The sequence below is a fragment of the Xenopus laevis genome, chromosome 1L (assembly GCF_017654675.1).
Source record: "Xenopus laevis strain J_2021 chromosome 1L, Xenopus_laevis_v10.1, whole genome shotgun sequence".
Classification (NCBI taxonomy): domain Eukaryota; kingdom Metazoa; phylum Chordata; class Amphibia; order Anura; family Pipidae; genus Xenopus; species Xenopus laevis.
This window is the reverse complement of record NC_054371.1, coordinates 123,777,545-123,799,209: the sequence shown is the minus strand read 5'-3', so window position 1 is coordinate 123,799,209 and position 21,665 is coordinate 123,777,545. Positions and strand designations below refer to the sequence as shown.

At 37.5% G+C, this 21,665-nt stretch overlaps 1 protein-coding gene across 2 annotated transcripts in view; it reads left to right on the top strand.

Annotated features, from left to right (window-relative positions):
* Positions 1–21,665, top strand: part of shb.L (Src homology 2 domain containing adaptor protein B L homeolog) — a 119,537-nt gene that overhangs the window by 64,830 nt on the left and 33,042 nt on the right. For both annotated transcript variants that reach the window (XM_018257012.2, XM_018257020.2), the window contains exons 3-5: positions 4,756–4,968; positions 17,497–17,665; positions 18,290–18,409. In XM_018257012.2, the coding sequence (XP_018112501.1) occupies positions 4,756–4,968; positions 17,497–17,665; positions 18,290–18,409 (502 nt within the window). The remainder of the gene's footprint in view (positions 1–4,755; positions 4,969–17,496; positions 17,666–18,289; positions 18,410–21,665) is intronic.

The following is a 21,665-nucleotide window of genomic DNA, read 5'->3' as shown; positions in this document are numbered from 1 at the left end:
CTACGGCAGAACTTTTCATTTCTGTTGTAGAGTGTCATTTATTATACTACCGAAAGGTCGCTGGCACACTAATTATTAATATATAGTATGGTGCCTTTTGATCTCCTTGTTCATAAGTTATAAAATGTAAAAAAACTCTTTGATTGAATGATTGCATTGAGTTATTATGGGAGAATTGTTTAATGAGGCCACAAACTAGATGTCCCGGAAGACGTATACATATACTATGCCTTTGTATTAGAGTTGTATATTTTTTTTACCCTGTTTTTTACCCCTATTTCACAATTTATCCTTTATATTCTTAATTTAACATCTTTTTTCATTTCATGTCATAGACAGTACAGGTTCATGCATCTGGTTGCACAACAGTTTTACAGTATGCATTAATTAACATCCCTATGAGGGATATGTATACCTATAGCAATGGAGAATATCCTTGGATTTTTAAACAGTAGATATATATTGAGTTAATTGTTCATTGATTTAGGACAAGCTGGCTATGGGAATGTACAGCAGCATTTAATGCTTTTTACTCAGTACTTGCATTTGGATTTTAGGGAATAATCCTGCCAGTGTGTTATATAATGGACAGTGTGAACAACCTTTTAATTGGTTGTCATTATTTAGTTTTTAGAGTTTTTAAATTACCCGCATAATTTTTTCCAGCTTTGAAATGGGGGTCACTGACCCCATCTAAAAAAAATGCTCAGTAAGGTTACAAATGTATTGCTATTGCTACTTTTTACAATTCATCTTTCTATTCAGACCCGCTCCTATTCATATTTCAGTCTGTTATTCAAATTAATGCATGGTTGATAGGATCATGTGGACCCTAGCAACTAGATGAACAACAATCTAAATAACTCAAGAACCACAAATAATAAATGAAAACCAATGGCACATTGTCTTAAAATATCACTCACATACTAAAAGTTAACTCAAAAGTGAAGAACCCCTTTGAATGGTCCACTGCACACAACCTGGAAGGTGAGCTGGGTAATGCAGAGCTTAAAAGCCACATATGTATTAATAGATGTTTGGTAGGAGATAGCTAGTTAAGGCTTTAGAGAGACATTATTGCATATTCATAAAATAACTGTGAAAAGTCAGTTGACTGCCTGTGTTTAAGCCAGCGTGTTTCTTTGCTGTTGCATTAGTTTAGAAAGGAGTGTTAAATTAACTCTTTGAAGTGAATAGCAACCAGGATCCATTAGGAAACTCAGCAGGTGCACTCAAGTCCCATATTGCATCTTAGAACAGGTGGACTGCAATTTCATATTGACCCCCTCAAGTAGCCATCATTTCTCTTTTGTTAAGCACGGTGTTAATGGATTCTTTTTTTTTACTCCCAGAGAAACTGGTAGAACAGTAATCCTTATAGACCAGTTTCAAATTAAAGTGATTTTAAGCTTTTTTTTTAAAAAAACCCCCATTGTCTTGGTCAATAAGCTGATTTAAAGATCTGGAGTGAGTGCTTTGATGCGAAGATCAGACAGGGCTTGGCAGTCTATAGCTTTCAGGTTAACATTTGGGTAATATGTGCATATGCAAGGTTACTGTTAAAAGGAATTTGCAAATTATAACTCTGATTAAGCAGTTGTTATTTAATTCTTTAACACTGAGAAATGTCACCCTATGTGATAAGTTATTTTTTTCTTTGTTAAGCAATATTAAAAAAAAAATAAGGCAATATCTGCCCTTGTAATGTTGAAACTAGAAAAATATGCTAGCTATTTCTTACTATGTAACCACACACTGACCGGTTTCTTAAAAATAACACTATTGAATATTTCATGTTTATTCCATTGCACAAGGTTTGCTTGTTGTATAACTAATATCTTGCTTGACTGGTTTCATTACATTTTAGTTAGTGGCCGGAGGACTAATCCACAATGCTGTAGCCTGCAGTGGGATCAATCTCTTTAATATGTTGAAGAGGGCCAGAGCTTTTTGATAAATGATGCCTTATTGTTTTTTAAATGGTATATTTTTTTTAATTGAAAGTTTAGCTGTTGTTTTGAAACAACGATGCTATCATCAGACATAATTAAATAATGTTTAAATTATGTAACTAGAAAATCTGATGTGTTTATTGAATGTTACAATTTTTTGCTTTTTTTTTTTTAAAAACGTATTGATCTTTTTTGTTGCCTTTGTTCCTTTCTTGTATGTCTATTTTTATTCATGAAGCTACTTGTGCATGCAGCACAGTACAGTAGAAATTTTCCTTTTATATCATATTCTGTTCAGTCTTCAGGTTTCCCAAATCAATTCTTTCTCTTAACGTTCACATCCTTTGCTTTCTCACATTGCTTTCTCAATTTTTGTTCCCTTTAATTGTTTTCACTCCACTTTCCCATTGCCATTCTGCCAGGCGCTGTTAGGATCTCCCTAATTATCTTTTTTTGTCTGGTTTCATATTACTCCTTATGTTTATTGTGTCCCTTTCTCATCGTTATGGCTTTGTGGCTAGTTTTCCACTCTGATTTCATTATGAGGAGAAGATGTGCAGTGTAAACATATTCATTTATAGGAGGAGAATGACAAGACAACAGGAGCTGAACTTTGCCAGTTTTGCAAAATTAATTAAGGGGGTTATTTTCTAAACCTTAAATTTTTTCTGTTCGAGGGGAGGAGGGTACCGAAAATCCACCATCTCAAGCCTGTCGAGGTCACGTAGAAGTCAATGGCATATGTCCCTTTTACAATTTAAAGATATTGTGTTGATAACCCCAAAAAAAACGATTCTGGCATCAAATTCTAAAAATACAAACGATTTGGGTTTTCTCTCGATTTTTTTCCAACCCCGACTTTTTTAAGTTATTTTATTGATAAGAAAAAATTGTTGATGGGAGTTTGGTCAAGCTTGGTTTAATAAAAATATGTGATAAATTCAAGTTTTAGTAAATAACCCCCTAAGTGTATCTGTGTATCAAATTCAATGAAGTGTATCTGTGGGTCTCAAAGAACTGTACTAATTCACTACCAATATCACAGACCCTTAGCAATAGTGAATATTATTGAATATTGTTCCATGTTTGTTTCCCGTTAAGCTTTTGAATGAATGCATTCAAAATCTTTGTACACTCATTAGCTGCACCTAATCCAGATTACATATAAGGCCCACAAATATAGGACAGCCAAAGGATTGGGGGAGTTTATCTCAGTGTCCCTTTGCTTAGCGGAAGCCCTATACATTAAGCCAGTCAAAGCACTTCCCTGTATTACTAGGTCAGTATGTTAATGCACAGAACACTACCACACCGCTCATCTCCACCTTGGGTGTAGCAGCTGAACCAATGACCACTATAATACCAACTTACTATAGTTGGGCCTTTGTATACAGACTGGCTATGTTTTCTTCATATAATGTAGTACAATTACTACCTTTTGTCGTGGCAGTTTGAGAATCACCAGCAGACAATTAGAATGGTTTCTGGGTTTTGTTGTCGTTAAATCTGAGAGCTGTGCTAGGTTAGCATTTGTTCTTTATGTAAAATATACTTTCCCAGTTATCAGCAACATTATGGTGAGATAATCATGTTAACTCTGTATGTGAACACACAAAAGCTAATGAACTAATGGTGGACAATGTAAAAATGGAGAGTTGAAATTGTGTCTAGTTTGTCTGACCTCTTCATTGATCTTTGCATTGAATTTTTCCAGTATTTTAATGCAAGCTGCTAGTCATTGAAACAGCACTTATTAAAGAGACATACCCTATATTAACCTTTGCTAAGGCTAAAAAACATAAGCTAAACGATTCTAAAAATAGAAGTGGGCTTTCTTTTTGATTGCAGCCTTTTCCTTTGTCTGGTATACCATAAGAAAAGTGTCACCCTGTTTGTTTGTTTGTTTGTTTTTCCTTATGTCATAACAAAAATGCTTAGAAGTTCTACAAAACTTTCACTCTCCGGATATCCCTTTTTGTTGCCAAACGACCGATTTTAGCAAAGTCCGACCAATCCTTTGAAATTATCGTGCGGTTAGTGGGATTCGAACGATTGAACATCTTACGATTTTTCGGCTGACAACTGTCAGAAAATTGTTCGGCCAGGTTAAAAAATCTTTATCAGCCCCAGTGCAATCTATCTATGTTTGCAAGGACAAGCAGGCAGCTACCTTTTGTTTTCCTGCCAAATGATCTTTTTAGTTGATGGACAATTCATACGATTGTTTCGAGAAAATCGTAGTCTCCTGATGACGATCGGATCTTTTAAAAATCTTTACATTTATGGCCAGCTTTACTCTTCTTCTGCTGCCCTACAGCCGTCTCTGTAGTATGTATATATTGCTTTCTGGACGGCTGAATCCAAGTGCCTGGCCGAAAAGAATCGAATCCAAAAAATCATGTGACATTTAGTCACACAAACAAGGACGTTTTTTACTCTTTTTTTTTACTCTCTTTCCTCCTCATTTCCCAAATTTGCCTATGCAAATTAAGGTTCAGATTCAGTTCAGTATTCAGACAAATCTTTCACACAGGTTTCGGGCTTTAACTGAATCCTAAAATAGTGGATTCAGTGCATCTCTAAAAAAAAAACCACAAAAGATGTAATAATGTGATAATACATATTAAACTATGCTTTTCATAGATAAGCCGGCAAATGATAAACTTCTCAAAAATAACAGTGAAATGTAAGAATATTAGAATTGTATTTGATTTTCCTTTTTTTTTTTAGTATAATTTACATTGCTACTTTATGAATCTAATATTCCTAACACTGCTTTCTTTCTTATTTCCCCTGGCTACAGATATTCAGAAGAATGAAAGTCAGAAGTCACTTCAGAAAAACATCCAGTTGTATGACACCCCCTACGAGCCAGAGAGTAATGGGGTGGAGTCAGATTCAGAAAGCATAGTTGGCCTTAAGCTGCGAGAGAGCAAGTTACCCCAAGATGATGACCGACCTGCTGATGAGTATGACCAGCCTTGGGAATGGAACAAAGCATTGCCAGCCTTGGCAGGTATCTGAACTGTGTATACATTTCATTCCATTCCACTGTATCCATGGTCGGACTGTATTTGACAGTAAGGCAGAGCACATGTATCCTGCCCATGTGTAGCTGTGTAACTTTTGTAAGAGACTGCCACCTTACCTACTGACATTGGAGTATCTGATTAGCATTTTGTGCTATTTACATTTGTGGACAGATTTTATAGCAGAAGCACATACATTCTTTGTCTTTGTTTTTCTTTGTGAAGGAAACTATCATAAATAAAAAATGTGAAATATGTAACACTGGAGTACTGAAAAATTAATCAGTGCAGTCTTGGGTTTAAAAAAAACAAAAGGTATATTTTACTGGTCGCTGGAAAGGCTAGCCAGTCAAGATATAAACTTTCTAATCAGGCAGGTTAAGAAGGTTTCCAAAGGTAAGATATCATATAGGGGCCCACTAATTTTGAAGTCAGCAAGAGTTTTCCAGAAGTGCTATTAAATGCAGTGTCGGACTGGCCCACCGGGATACCAGGAAAACTCCCAGTGGGCCCAGGTGTCAGTGGGCCCTCCTGCTTGTAATCATTTGGCCAATTTCATGGTTATTATGAATTTCTATGAGAACAAAGAAGCTAAATAGATTGATTAATAGATTATAGTATAGAAAATAGTCTAGGAGAATAGAGGTTGAGTGAGGAGAAGAAGAATAATAGTAGAGTGGGCCCCTGGTCTAAAGTTTTTGGGTGGGCCTCTGGTGTCCCAGGTTGACACTGTGTGGGGGGGCCCTGAGGTAGCAGTCCCAGGACCCCCAGTCCGACACTGATTAAATTGATGAGGATTATTAGGAAACATTGTGAGGAAGACCAATGGAAGCATTGCCCATGCTTGCCTCTCGTACCTGTCTGAGATGACCTAAGCCCAACGCATTGTGAATGTGGCCATATTAACCCTTTGCAACTTGTGTTTAGAAATCAGAGTCTCCTGTGACCCAAACTCACTTTATATTAAAATTCATGCCCTTCTACCCAATTCCTCCTCATGCTGCCTCTAAACTTGATGTGACCCATGCACAGTTTACAGTGGCAGTTAGTAAAACACTTTCACCCCTGACAGTTTGACAAACCTTCCAGCCAGGGCCGCAACTAGGGGTAGGTAGAAGAGGCACGTGCCTAGGGCGCAAAGATTGGGCGGCGCCAGGCATGGACCTCATATGCAGCCTACCCCTAGTCCAGCAAGTGTTACCTCATTGAGAAGAGGGCATGCTCTCTGATCAATTTGCTTTGCGCACGGGCGCACACACACGCTCTTGGCTGTGCACTTGTGTCCTCCCTCAAATTCACAAGTTTGAAGACAACCCACCCTTTAAAAGTAAAATGGCTAAAAGCACAACACAGACACTTTTTAGCCTGACAATGTGCACTAGATAATTTTAAAGATGGCAGTCATCTGATTTTACAATTAATTCTATAGAAGGTGGCTACTTGCATCTGATGAGTTCTAAAAAGACTCCATCTGTGGCAAAGACAATTATCTATACTATGGTAGAATAGCCACAAGGTGTCTCAGTATCCATGTGAGCATTCCTGTATATGCAGCCTCAGAAATCCACATGTGTGCAATCCAACTGGCACATCTTGATAACATCTGTGGGTCCAATACACATCATTTTCCTAGGACTATATTCATCAAAGCAGACAAAGGCAGCAAATTGTACCTTGGCGATTATAGAGGAGAGCACATAAATCAAAGACCCTTCATGTATGGGATTTCTCAGGCTGCCTAACCACAACTGTAAATGAGGCCTTAAATGAACTTTATGTTTAAAAGCATTAAGGGCATATCCAATGTTCATGTTACTGACCCTTTAACTCTTTCTGAAATTAACAACACTCTAGCTGCAATTCTGACATTTGTACACAGTGCAAAGTTCTGCAAAGATCATTATATTGCAAGTTCAGCATCTGAAGAATTGTTGCAAGTATGTTTCCTCTATTGAGCTCATGTCTCAAAAAATATCTCACAGATTTAGGATATCTCTGAATTTTACTATTTTTCTAACTGATGCATCCTATTTGTAATCTAGAAAGAAAATCATGTAGAAGTGATTCTAGTTGGAAAGGCTGTTTTGTTCTGATGTTTCGGTACTACAAATGTTGCTTATGAAATTCTTAGTAATCTTTTATCAGTTGCCATTAGAATTTTCTTGGAAGCACAATGCCTAATTTCCATCTTTTTTTCTACTGAATCTTGAATGTTTACAGTTTTTGCTAAGCAGTACAAACATTGTTGTGTAATTCACTGTCCAAATGCAAGATCTGCAAATAGCACAGAGCTGCAATAAGACCTTTTACTTTAGTCTGGTAGGTATGAAGTATAGGACACCACTAGAGTGCTTAAAAGCCAACATTCCCTTTAAGGGTGCAACAACTATGGCAGGATGCCAAAAGATTCACAGTGGTAGTGGTCACTTCTGTAACAATTGCATTAAAAAGCTTTGGGTTTTATTGCAACAGATCCTGTTGGGATTACAATAACACCTTCCGTTTTTTGCATTTAAATAAATTATTTTATTATTTTTTTATTTAAATGTAGTTTTATTTTGCTGTGTTTGCTCTAAACTGGCTGCATGTTTGCACATTCGTTTTGATGGTACACACTGCTGTTGTTCTGGGATTAACACTGTTGTTTATGTACCTAAATTATGGGAAATGTGCCAAGGATTAAAGAAGGAAAGACATCTTGCACTTTGGGGTGACAAATAGTGATGGGCGCCAGCGTCTCATTTTTGACGCCGGCGTCCGTTTTGTTTTTTTTTTGTGAAAAATGTACATTTTTTTTACGCCGGCGAATTTTTGCCAGTGAATTTTCGCAGCCGTTTAGTGAATTTATTCAACGGTGGTGAATCTTGCGAATTTCACTTCAATTCACTGCAAATTTGCGCCTGGCGAATAAATTCGCCCATCACTAGTGACAAATTTTAGGCACTCCCAAGTGATTGTATTGACTTACCTGAAACCCTGGGCCCGTTCTTCTATCAGCAGAAAACTGCACCTGGCCGGGGTTATTCCATCGAGCACCAAGGAACTATCTTTTTACGGCTTCTTCTTTCTTCAAATTTCCCAGGGCAGACGCATGTGCAGTTGAACAAAATAGGCAACTTTTTAGTTAAAGTTCAGGTTTTTGTTCTACTTTGCATGCGCAGCTGCTCGAAGAAAGAGGAAGATAGAAGCGGGTCAGTCCATGGTACTCACTAGAATAACCCCGGGCCCAGTTTTCTGAGCATCGGCCCGGGTTATTAGGTAAGTCAATATAGTCACTTAGGGAGCCTAAAATTTTGCACCCCCAAGTGCATTAAGACTTTCCTTCTTCTTTATTCTCTCTCTGTCGATGTGTGATGTGTCAGCACTCTATATGTAAAAAATATTATTTTATCCACCTTTTATTAAGGGCTCTCTTGGCTGCAAATTTTTTAAGACATGGTAAGGTAACAATAAAAGCAGTCCCTGGGTAATGTACGAGATAGGGTCTGTAGTTCGTAATAGCCTCTTTTTGTAAGTATGAGTTGTATGTACCTCGAGTACTCCCTGTAATTGAAATGCATTGTATGTTATCAATCCAAATGTGATCATAGGTGTTCAAATTGAGGATAAACCATCTCCTCACTACTGTTTTTTTTTACAGCAGTATCCATTCAGTGTGATGGTCAGTAGATTTAAGGTGGCCACACACGGGCCGATAAAAGCTGCCGACAGACAGAGTCAGCAGCTTATTGGCCCGTGTATGGGGCCCCCTGACGGGCTTCCCCGATTGAGATCTGGTCAAAAGTCAGCCAGATCTCGATCGGATGGGACTGAAAATCCTGTCGGATCACGGCGCATCTGTTCGTTGATGCGGTCCCGCGATCCGACCGCTAGTGCCCACGATCGGATCAGCCCGATATTGCCCACCTCAAGGTGGGCATATCGGGGAGAGATACGCTCGTTTGGCGACACCAAACGAACGGATCTCTCCGTGTATGGCCACCTTTAGCTAAGTCTCAAAAGAAAGCTAATTTTAATTGGCCCAGCAGACCACCCAGTATCCAGTTAACAGGGTCTTTCACACATCCACTAACACAACATCTGGTTCTGTAAGCACAGTGCTGTCATCAGTATGATTAGGGTATAGTTAAGGTTCAGGCTCCATACTTATAAATAACTGAAGCAAGGCTAAACTGAGTGGCTGTTGTTACCTTGTGTAACTGTATAGCTGCTATCTGCAAAATGGAATCCAGAATGACTGCACATGTTATTGTAAATATTGACATTGTTACCAGAGATGGGTCAGTATCACTTTGATGGGAAAAAAAATTCTTGGTTTGTCTCCGGTAGTCTAATGGTATTGATACAATTGGTTTTGACACAATGGAGGTTTAAATCTCCACTGTTGCCTGAGAAAAAGGTAATCAAAACATCCCTGGCACTGCCCCTTGCATTCCATATGGCTCTTAAGGGAGTATTGCACAGCAGGCAGCTTTATTGTGTGATCCTTGTCAAACTTAAGTGCCACAGTACAGTTATACTGAATGGAAGTGGAACGGTGGCAGCACAGGAAATTCATCCTAAGAGGTACCTCTCTTTCTAACACCCTGAATGCCATGTAATGAAGAATTAGTGCATTTTAGTCCATAAAATGTACAATTGAAATTGTAGATTGTCATTTACTTATTCCATACCTGTAGTTGGCAGCATGCAGCATAGATGAGCCGACCACCATCATGAATAGGGTTAATCTAGAGATTTTTCTCACAATTATTTGAAAAATATGACTGTAAAGGCATATAAAGAGAGTCTAGCATTTTATTTTTGAAATAAATGTGTGTGTGTATATACTGTATATATATAATACACAAAAGCCATGAATATCTTGAAAATTATATCCTTATAAACGGTGAGTAGTGATGTCATCAGTTATAAACGGTGAGTAGTGATGTAATTTCTTTCACATGACTCACTAAAATTTGTGTATTATAATTAATAAAGTACCCCCAGTTGTAAAATATGAGGATATTATAAGTTACCTCGGAGTTCCATGACCTGTATAAAAACACTCGGCCAAATATGGTCATGAAACTCCTCGGTAACTTATAATATCCTTATATTTTACAAGAGGGGGTACTTTATTCACTATATATATATATATATATATATATATATATATATATATATATATATATATATATATATATATACACATATATATATACACATATATATATACACATATATATATATATATACATATATATATATATATATATATATATATATATATATATATATATATATATATATATATATATATATATATATATATATATATATATATATATACACATATATATATATATATATATGATTGGAACCATTTGCAAGGCATGAATTTAAAATGCACTCACAATTGTTGCAATTGAACATCAGTCTCTAGGTTGCCGTATCTAGCAGCAGGTCCGCTCCGGCCAGCATTGCTTTTCCGCCGCGTGGATTTCTGTTGGGGTGCTTATAGATGACGTTGGGTACTGGCTAGTCGTTTCGTCGGTTTCCCGACTTCCTCGGAACAGACCGCTGCAAGATACGGGCAACCTAAAGACTGATTTTCGCTAAAAAATTGCAACAATTGTGAGTGCCTTTTAAATATGTATATTTCTAATTAAAAGGATTTTACGCTATGTATTGCTCCCTCTTTTAAGCATTGCAAGATTGGAGTGCCGATTAGGGTCAAAGACACCCTGAAAGGCACATCTTTAATCTAAACTTTTGTAAGTTTTTTTAACTACACGTGGTGATCATATCGTAACTTTTGAATGTGACACCGGAATGTGGAGTGTACGAAACCTTATCTGACTGAACATTTGGAAAGTGGGCTAACTAATTTAAAAAGAGTGCAAAAATACACTATATTATTTTTTTCCATACTACTTATTTCCCGAAGCTGTGATAGCGCTGTCTCCACACAAACTGAAAGGAATCTTTGAAACCAAAGGGAAGGCATGTAAAAGAACATGCAGCTTTATACACATGCTTTTTGCTTGTGATTTACAAATGAATGCTAATTTTGTAAAGCAAAGCTGGGGCAAAATATTGCAGCATGTGCAGAGATGCTGGAATTCTTGGGAATAACAATGCATAGTTGTTTTCAAATGTGCCATACTGCATGGGGCATGCATTAAGGACTTGTTATTTACATGAGGAAGCATTGATTCAAGAAAAATTAGATTGTCATTAGTGGAGTCAGGATAGATTTTTTTCCCTGTAGAATCTTAATTGCAAACTGTATCACTGGGGTGTTGTCTGCCTTATTCTGGATCAATACAGCTTTCTGAAATGGAGAGATTTCAGATACTATTTAACATGGAAGCTCTGTTAGTGTGGCAATATGGAGATTTTCCCTGGCCAAATTTGTCTATGTGCAATGGCACAGGGCACATCTTCCATATAATTCCAGCCAGTGCCTGAAACTGTACCTGATGCCTCCCATTAACAGAAGGCAGATTTATCAAAAACTTGGAATCCCGTCAAAGTCGAATGTGTGCTGACGTATTTAGAAACTCAACAGTTCTGTTATTACTAAGGATTCCTTACATCTTAGTTACAAGGTATTGTTTTATTATTACAGAGAAAAAACTAATCAGTTTTAAAAATTTGGATTCTTTAGATAGAATGGAGTCTCTGGGAGAGGTGCTTTACATAATTTTGAACTTTCTGGATAACAGGTTTCCGGAAAATGGATCCCACACCTTCATCCTAACTAAGATAAAATGAATCCTTATCGGAAGCAATAAGGTTTATTTAATGTTTAAATGATTTTCTAGTAGAGTTAAGGTATGAAGATCCAAATTACGGAAAGATCCATTATCCTGAAAACTGCAGGTCCTGAGCATTTTGGACAACAGGTCCCATACCTGTACTAGATTAGGCTTTAAGCCCCACTTTCATTGTTTCCTTTTCTATAAAGTCTCTGTTATCTTAATAAATAATCGTTATGTTTTATAAAGACAGACCATGAAGGCTAAGGGCAGAGACACGCTGCTATTTTGGGAGAGTAGTCGCCCAGAGACAAATCACTTCTTCTTCGGCGACTAATCTCCCAGAACTGCCTTCGTGCTGGCTAAAATGTAAACTGGAACACTTCGTTTTCCAAAGTTGCCTCACGAGGAAACTTTGGGCAACTTCGGAAAGCAGAATTAATCCCAAAATAGCAGTGTGTGTCTCTGCCATTAGCGTAAGGGCACACGTTGCTATTTCAGGAGATTAGTCGTCCAGCAACAAATCGCTTCTTCTTAGGGCCACTAATCTCCCCGAACTGCCTTCCCGTCAGCTAGAATGTAAATAGCCTGCGGGATAGCACTCGCAGTAATTCATTACTGAAGTTGCCTCACAAGGAAACTTTGGGCGTCTTCGGAAAGCCAAAGTGATCCGACTGCCATCCCACTGGCGATTTACATTCTAGCCGGTGGGAAGGCAGTTTGGGGACATTAGTCACCCGTAGAAGAAGCAATTTGTCGCTGGGCAACTAATCTCCCGAAATAACAGTATGTGTGCCCTGGCCCTCAAATGGCAATTAATCCAATCATTAATCCACGTAAAAGCCAAGTTTGGTTTCTTGTGTACTACTGTTCTGGCATTAATGGCCCCTTTCTTGGTTCTAGTGGGGCCTTCCATGTGCCATCACATGCATATCAATGCACTGGACAGTGAAATACCGAAGTGCTGGTTTGCACACAGAAAGTAGCACAATGAAGGCAAGGGGTTTAGGGTTTACAAATTAAATTTGCATAAACCTGCAACAATTTGCAATGAAACAGTTTTAGGAGGAAAACATTAATGTGGGACTTTAATTTAATTTCCCAGTTTTAATAAAGTTTTAATAAAGTGAAGCAAGTATCCTAGGAAAAACAATACATATAATAATAAAATTCAAATGTTTTTCTCTGACGACTTTTGCAAATACAATTAGCATTCATTGTTATCTTTTCCTTCCAAGTAGAGCTGAAAATTGCTCTCTCCTTTGCTTTCCTCTTGATTCCCCCCACAAGGGGAAGTTGTCATGAAGAATTAAAACACAGTTAGTATTTGGCATTAAAAAGTGCAAGAGGCCCCAGGAATAGCCTTTCTTTGCATCACTGCATTGAAAGGAGGTAATTGGCTTTTAACAACCTTTCTATGCAGCTGGAAACAGATATAATTAAATCTAATCCTCCAGTACATGACTTTTACAGAGATTATAGTAATACTCGCTTGTGGCAAGTGTGTAGTTTGTGCAAGCACATTAATATAACACTGCACTTTGGTGTCTTAACTGTTGCCTTTTCTTTTCACCCATCCTCATTGCAGAGTGAATTCAGATATCACTACTCACCCAAGTGAGTTATTAATCGTATCTTGTGGGTGTCTGACCAAGGGAAGATACAGTTAGGTCCATGAATATTTGGACAACTTTTTTTAAAAATGTTGGTTCTGTACACTACCACAATGAATTTTAAATGAAACAACTCAAATGCAGTTGAACTGCAGACTTTCAGCTTTAATTCAGTAGGTTGAACAAAAAGATTGCATAAAAAAGTGAGGAACTAAAGCCTTTTTAACACAATCGCTTCATTTCAGGGGCTCCTTTGCTGGTAATGACAGCCTGAAGTCTTGAACTGATGGACATCACCAGATTCTGGGTTCCCTCCTTTATAATTTTCTGCCAGGCCCACTGCAGTGGCTTTCAGTTGCTGTTTGTTTGTGGGCCTTTCTGCCCGAAGTTTAGTCTTCAAAAAGTGAAATGCATGCTCAATTGGGTTCAGATCAGGTGACTGACTTGGCCATTCAAGAATATTCCACTTCTTTGCTTTAATATTTAATTCCTGGGTTGCTTTGGCTGTATGTTTTGGGTCATTGTCCATCTGTATTATGAAATGCCTCCCAATCAATTTGACTACATTTAGCTGGATTTGATCAGACAGTATGTCTCTGAACACCTCAGAATTCATTCGGCTGCTTCTGTCCTGTGTCACATCATGGATAAACACTAGTGTCCCAGTGCCACTGGCAGCCATGCACGCCCAAGCCATCACACTGCCTCCGCCATGTTTTATAGATGACGTGGAATGCTTTGGATCATGAGCTATTTGATCTTGGTTTCATCCGTCCAAAGAATGTTTTTCCAGAACTGTGCTGGCTTTTTTAGATGTTTTTTTTTTTTTAGCAAAGTCCAATCTAGCCTTTCTATTCTTGGTGCTTATGAGTGGCTTGCACCTTGCAGTGCACCCTCTGTATTTACTTTTATGCAGTCTTCTTTTTATGGTAGAAGAGTGTAGTAAGCAAGGCCAGTAGGGGACCAGCAAACTCTTTTTTTATGTGCCTCTAGAGTTGACCTTTAGTTCCAGTATTCCAATAAGAGTATAATTCCATAAACTACATGCTCTGTACTGTGCAATATATAAATTCTAAAAAATAAATGATTAACTGCTTATTGAAACTTGCTTCCTGTTCTGATTTTATTAACTTCTTATCTGCATTGCTTCATAAACTGATTTCAAAATGCACTTCAATCAAAAAGACAACAATAACCTTGACCTCTGTCTTACAGTGAAATCAAAATAAAACATTTCCATATGTTGTTATTGTTATGCTATATTGGTATAGTGGCTTGAAAACCTTGTGGTAACTGGCTGTGATTCAAGTGTAGTGAAAGAAAAGTTCAGATTTCTGACTCCAAAGAGAGGCCTGTTTGATTGTGCTCACATAACTTGGAGCTAAAGCACTAGTTTGTCAATCAAGTGACATACACCCATGGGTGGGGTAATAGGGGAAAGGCAATCCAGCTATGCATATGCTTTCCAGCATTTTACACAGAGCGGTACCTTCCTATTGAGTCCTCATTTGGGGGCAAGTGGCGGTTGTGGATCTAGGTTTACCAGTATTTTAATAAGGTGTGTTCAGTGAGAAAGGTGGGGGATGTTTGTCTGTGTGTGGTTTTTAAGATTGCGTGTGACAAATTATACTTCCTTGACATTTCTAAACTCTGAATAGGTGGTAAGGTCCTACTTCCAGATGGCCATCTGATGCCTAGAGTAAAACTATAAAGGCTATAGGAAATATACATCCAATAAATACCTTTTAAAACGAGATGCACTTTGGGAATTTCAGGACCAGGTTGTTTCCTTTGCAGTTTGTTCATTTTTATTTATTTATTTATTTAGTTCTGGAAATTGCAAGTTGCACAAGTCTCTAATTTACAATATGTTCAATTTCCGTTCTGTTCTTATGTGAAAATTCATTTAACTGTAGGACCACCCATGATTATGTTTTGGCAATTAAACCTGCTGCCTGCCACGGAAGTGTGTGAAATTGCCCATTTTTTTTAAAGGTGGGAAGGGACAAAATGTTCACCAGATGTGCATCTGTCAAGCCACCATTTTAGACATCTGTGTAGGGATGAACTTCACTCTAATTTACTTTGCGACTAGTTTATTATTGTTCTTGTCAGTATTTATATATTGATTAAATGTGCAAGAATACACACACTTCATTAATATGTTATCATGCTATAGTTGCCTTGAGGCTTGCAAGAGAAGACCTAATAAAAATTAGGTTAGACTGCCTTTAAATATCTTTTCCAATACTTGGATTGATTTCACCAGGCAAATTTTTACCTGGACAGTAGCCCAATAACCAATAAAGTTCTTGCTAATAATTTATCTATAGGCTACTCCCAGGTGCACATTTAGTTGGTATCTTTCAGTATATGGCGACCTTTAGGCAAGGTTAAAATAAAAAAATTTGCTCCTATAATTGGAGGGGGGGGCAAAAACAAGGAATATAAATACATATTAGGGTGCTGATGTTCCTGGGGACATTCCTGGGGAGAATAAAAAATAATGGTGGAGTGGAATTTTAACTATGACACTACTTAGTCACTACACAATTGTTGTATGTCAGGGGATCAGGGCGTTCATCTTTATGAAGGGATAATTCATTCAGATGAGCAGGGTGTCAGCTGAAGAAGCCACAGGAAAAGCAGCCAAAACAGTCATGTAAATGTGTTTTTACTAGTATATTTATATTTTGAAGTCAAAGAACAAATACATTTTGATTATTTAGATAAAATAGAGCCTATGGGAGATGGCCATCCTGTAATTTGGGTTTCCGGATAATGGATCCCACACCTGTAGTAGTAGTTGCTTTTGCACTAGTTTTGCTGAGAGGCCAATATTTTCCATAGGCTGCAATGGAAAAGCATAGCTATTTTACTATTTTGTGCAAAACAAGTAATGGCTGAAATAGAATAGTACTTGCTTACCCCTCCAAGTTCAGCTGGGATAGCATATTTTTTCCCTTAAAAAAGCTCTGTTTTTGTATATGCATTGAGCAATGAGGTAGGCATTCTAAACTGCAGGTGGATGTTTCTTTTAATTTTTTTTCATGATCAGGTCAAACAAAGCTCTAAATATATCCCAACATGTGTTGTGAGGAGTGTCTTTAGAGGGCCTGTTCAAAGCTAAGCAAACATTGCCTGGGGCACAATGGAGCATGTACTTCCCTTTAAGTGTTAGGGCGGCAAAACTATTTAAAAAATCATCTGTATTTGCCTTGTGTGTAAAAGAACTACCCTTGTTTTTCTTTTAAAATCCATTCACATGCACTTCACTGTCAAGACAAGAATTTTGTTTATCTCATTCGAACCATACGGCAGCCCTCTAGTTGTTAGTTGAACGACAATTCCCAGAATTTGGTGTTAAAGGGGTTGTTCACCTTTAAATTAACTTTTAGTATGATGCAGAGAGTGATATTCTGAGACTATTTGCCTTTGGTTTTTATTATTTATTAATATTTGTGTTTTTTTAGTTATTTAACTTTTTATTCATCGGCTCTCCAGTTTGCAAGTTAAGCAATTTGGTTGCTTTGGTCCCAGTTACACTAGCAACAATGCACTAGAATATGAAGGAGAGGGCCTGAATAGAACGAGGAGCAATTAAAAGTAGCAATAACGATAATTTTGTAGCCTTACAGAGATTTTTATTTTTAGATGGGGGCAGTTACCCACATTTGAAATCTGGAGTCAAAAGAAGGCAAATAATTAAAAAAACTGTGAAAAAAAAGAAAGCTAATTGGACAGTTGCTTAGAATTAGCCATTCCATAACATACTAATAGTTAACTTAAAGGTGAATTACCCCTTTAAAGATCTTTCTTGGAAAACTGGGTTGTAGCTGACAGCGCATACAGCAACTTATGTCTAGGTCATGCAACTACTTTAAATCTCAAATTCTAGGGTCTTTCTTATCTATCTTATCAATGTACATATAAGGTAAATGAGAGTCTCTCTAAGGGTTAGTTCACACGAGGAGATTCGGGGAGATTTTGTCGTCTGGCGACTAATTGCCTCTTCTTCTGGGAGTCAATCTCCCCGAACTGCCTCCTCGTGTCTTCCCATCCGCTATAATGAAAAGTCGACTGCGCTAAAGCACACGCGGCGCTGCGTTAATTCCTTCTGATTTCCTTGATAACAATTGTTGTTTTTTATTTTTTGCAGCCCAGTTCAATGGTGGTGAGAAAAGGCAATCATTATCACCCTCAAATGATAGGCGGCGACAGCTAAGGGCCCCTGGCGGGGGATTTAAACCTATAAAACACGGAAGCCCAGACCTCTGCGGAATCTTGGGAGAGCGAGTGGATCCTAACATTGCACTGGAAAAACAAATGTGAGACCCTGCCACCACCTTTTCTTTTTACAAAACTAAATCCATGGTTAATTGTAATGAGTGGTAACTTTTTTAGGACATCCTGTTTTTTCCCCCAGCTTTACACCTTGCTTCTCCATGATAAATTAGTTCTCTTATGAACGCTATTTAGCTAACTGGTCAGTTCTTTAAATCTTTTGTAGTTTTCAGTTGAACATCTAAAAGGAGAACTAAAGTTTAACTAAAGTAGTAGGCTAGAAATGTTGTACATTATGTTTTTGTATCAGCCCAAGGCAACCACAGCCTTTTAGCAGTAAAGGTCTGTGAAATTGAAGATGCCCCAGTAACTCCCCATCTTCTTTTCTGCTGATTCACTGCACTTGCTCTGTGCTGATGTCACTTACAGAGCTTAGGGACCAACTCAAAATGTACTGTATCATTGCTGCTATTGAGAAGCTGAAACTTTAGGCTGGTGCAATAAAAATATGGTATTGTCATCCATATTCATTTTTAGGGTTTAGTTCTCCTTTAAGTAAGTTGCTGAAAAATGCAGTTTGGAATCTAACGCAGTCTGTTTGAGAACTGTGTTGGAATTAATCATAAATGATAATGTTTTAAATATAACTACACTGCCCTTGGTTTCAGATGGTATCACGGGGCAATCAGCCGAACAGATGCAGAGAACTTGCTCCGACTGTGCAAAGAATGCAGCTATCTTGTGAGAAACAGCCAGACAAGCAAGCACGACTACTCCCTGTCACTGAAGTGAGTATGTTTCGTTGAATGCTCCATTTGCTGGCAGACAGTTTGTTTTATATTTTTCTAAGCATTGTGTTCTCAGTACTGATTGATTCCTACACTACTGTCGTTGTGGCATATTGCTGGTATTTATACAAAATGTTTTTTTAATGATGTGATTAAGTCTTTGGCCTTTTTGTTGGACTGGAGTTCCTACTAACATTCCAGTTATGCTGGAAGATCTAATGCAAAAAAAAATGCCAAAAATGGTTCCATGCTGTTAAGGGTATGTCCCCATGATAACCTTTAAAACAGTATAATCTGTTCTACTATAGAAAATAAATTGTTCTATATTTTTCAGAATTAAAAATAAAATAATTGTGTTGTTGCAAAGCAAGTCCTATTGCCTCTATGTATAGGATTAGATTGTCAAAGAATGACATCACCAGAAGCATTAGTGTTCAATGTCAAGCTGCTACTGGATAGGTCACCTGCCAAGCATTTTAATTGGTTCATCAAGATAAATCTGATGACCTTTTAATTTACTGAAATAATTCACAGGATTAAATGTTGACATATTACCACACAGGTTAATTGCATTGCTCTTTTACATTTAATGTGTCGCCTGCTTTTCCTTAGCTGTTTATTAGATGGCTAAACATGAGAAGCAAATCTGATTTCTTGAATTATGTTTGGTAAATCTAGTTAAAATAATTATATACCGGTAGTTTATCTTCAATTATGTGTAAATAGTGGGAAAAAACAAGGCAATCCTTTCACATCACACTGACTTTAAGATCACCTAGAAAATTGGATTTATTAGAATGTTTTGAATTCCTTGTCATTGCCGTGTCTTGTTTTCATGGTTTCTCTTAGAAATGTGAAAATATTGAATAGCCCACATTTCATACAGCTTTTTATGCAAGCTGGCTCCAGCATCTGAATCAATGTCTGGAAGCATGACATTTACTTAGAAGCCTGGCATTTACTAACCTGAGACTGAACACCTAAGTTCCTGTAGTTTGGGACATACAGTATGGTTATTGACATTATTGAAATTCCAGTGTACCTTGCAACTAGGCTCTGTTGGAATAATTTTACTGTGACTAGTTTTTGTGGTATTCAAAATATTAAGATTTGAGCTAATATTTGTGTTCTTAATTTTTTTTTGCTCTAGTTTCTATGAATATGCATTTGGCTCTGCTTGCAATTTCAGCCTTGCTCTCACTCTCTCTGCCCACAGTATGTTCTCTGAGAGTGGACATATAATCCTATCTTACCTTTAGTAGAAGTTGACAAATGAGAGGGTAATTTTAGAAGGCATAATATTATCAGTTGTTTCCAGTTATTAAAGTTGGGGACATTTCCCATTAGAAAATTGTTATTAAAGGTGGGGAAACATTTTTTTCAATTGCTTTTTTTACTATTCATTTCTTTTCATATCTGTCTCCTCCCCATAGCTATTAATAAAGGCTATTCACTTTGGCTAGTGGCACACGTTGCAGTTTCCTGCTAATACAGAAATCCCACTGGCCCTCTCTGCTCCACTTGTGTGCATGTTGTACATAGTGACAGGACTATACTTTGTTGTCTGAAAATGGACAGAAAATGGAGCATTTTCTGAGTGAAATCCATCTTGTGTTCTTGCTGGCAGTTAGTTTACAGTCCTGTCTGTCAGTACCACAGCTTAGTGGACAGCTTAACCCTCTAACTGTAATACACTTTTTTAAAGTGTTGGGTGCTTATCCAAGACCACCCATCTGTAGAGTGTACAGTTGCAAGGAGCAAACGTATTTTAATTAGCCAAGATATACATGCCCAAAGTGCAAATTTTTGCGCCCCCTGGGCCATTTATCAAGCCTTCAGTCACTCAGTGGTTGTATGGGAAGATACTGGGTACTTCGAACCTAACATTACATGGGAAAATAACACAGGAAACGCTCTCAGCCTAGTGTCAATTAGGGCCTCACCTCTAACTTTAACAGCGCAAGCTATTTCACTAACTAAAGAAATCCTTTAACTCGGTCCCATAAATACTGTCTATATAAATCTTTAAAGGAACAGTTCAGTCTTAAAAATAAAATTTGGTAAAAAAAAAAGTAGTCTGTGTAAAATAAAAAATTTGTTTTTATTATAGTTAGCCAAAAACATAGGCTGAAGTAAACAGATATTACGTTGACACTACCACAAAGTTTTGACAGGGCATTGCCAATGCTTGTTGGGGATGCTGGACATGTAATTAAAAGAAATCTAGAGATTCTACAGATTCTACAGCATCTGTAAAACTGGCCATAGATGTAAAGATTTTTAAAAGATCTTTTTGTAACCGTGAGACCAAGATTAACTTGAAACGTACGATTTGTCCATCAACTTAAAAGACCGTTTCAAGCGATATTGTCTAGTTGAAGCCAGGAAAACTGAGGGTAGCTGCCTGCTTGGCCCTGCAAACATAGATTTCACTGTGACCAATGAGAATTTTTTAACCTGGCCGATCAATTTTCTGACAGATGTCGGACGAAAAATCATAAGATGCATGATCGTTCGATTCCCACTAACCTCACGTTAATTTGACGGATGGGTTGAATTGCACTAAAATCGTTCGTTCACCAAAGAAAAATCTTTGCGTCTATGGGGACCTTTACTTTGATTTGGCTCTGAATCTTTATTCAATGCTCAGGCTCCCACATCTCTAATGCCTGATAAATCTTGTTATTTCAAACAACATTGCCTCAAATGAATTCCTTCGTCCTAGCAAACAGAAAGCACTTGCGGTTTAATTGGGCAATTAGTATGCAAAGGTGTAGCAGCTTGGCAATTTGTAGAAAAAATTGTAAAGAAGGGAAAAGGACAACTTTTTAATTCAACATAATATTCTGCTTATGCATGAAATTTGATGCACTTTTCCCCCATAGTGAAGCTGATTATAAATAGGCTTGATAGGTTTACATAATTATGTTAGGTATGTTTCCATCCTCATTTCTCCAGAGGCCATACAAATAAATCATTTGTGTGTGCATTATTAGTGCAGATTGAATTGCAAGCAATAAAATAAGTGGATTCAGGCCATGATGGGGACATCTGGATGTATGCTTCTGTTCAAAGGCATTGACCAGTGGAGAAGTTAACATTTTACAATAGTGCATAGGAATTCACTGCCAGGAACCGACCTTGAGCATACCAGTTCAGCTCTGCCCATTTATCCACTGTCCACATATTAAAGGGTTAGATTATATTACCACATTGATTATTTCTATCATAGACATTTAGAGACCTTGGGCCATAA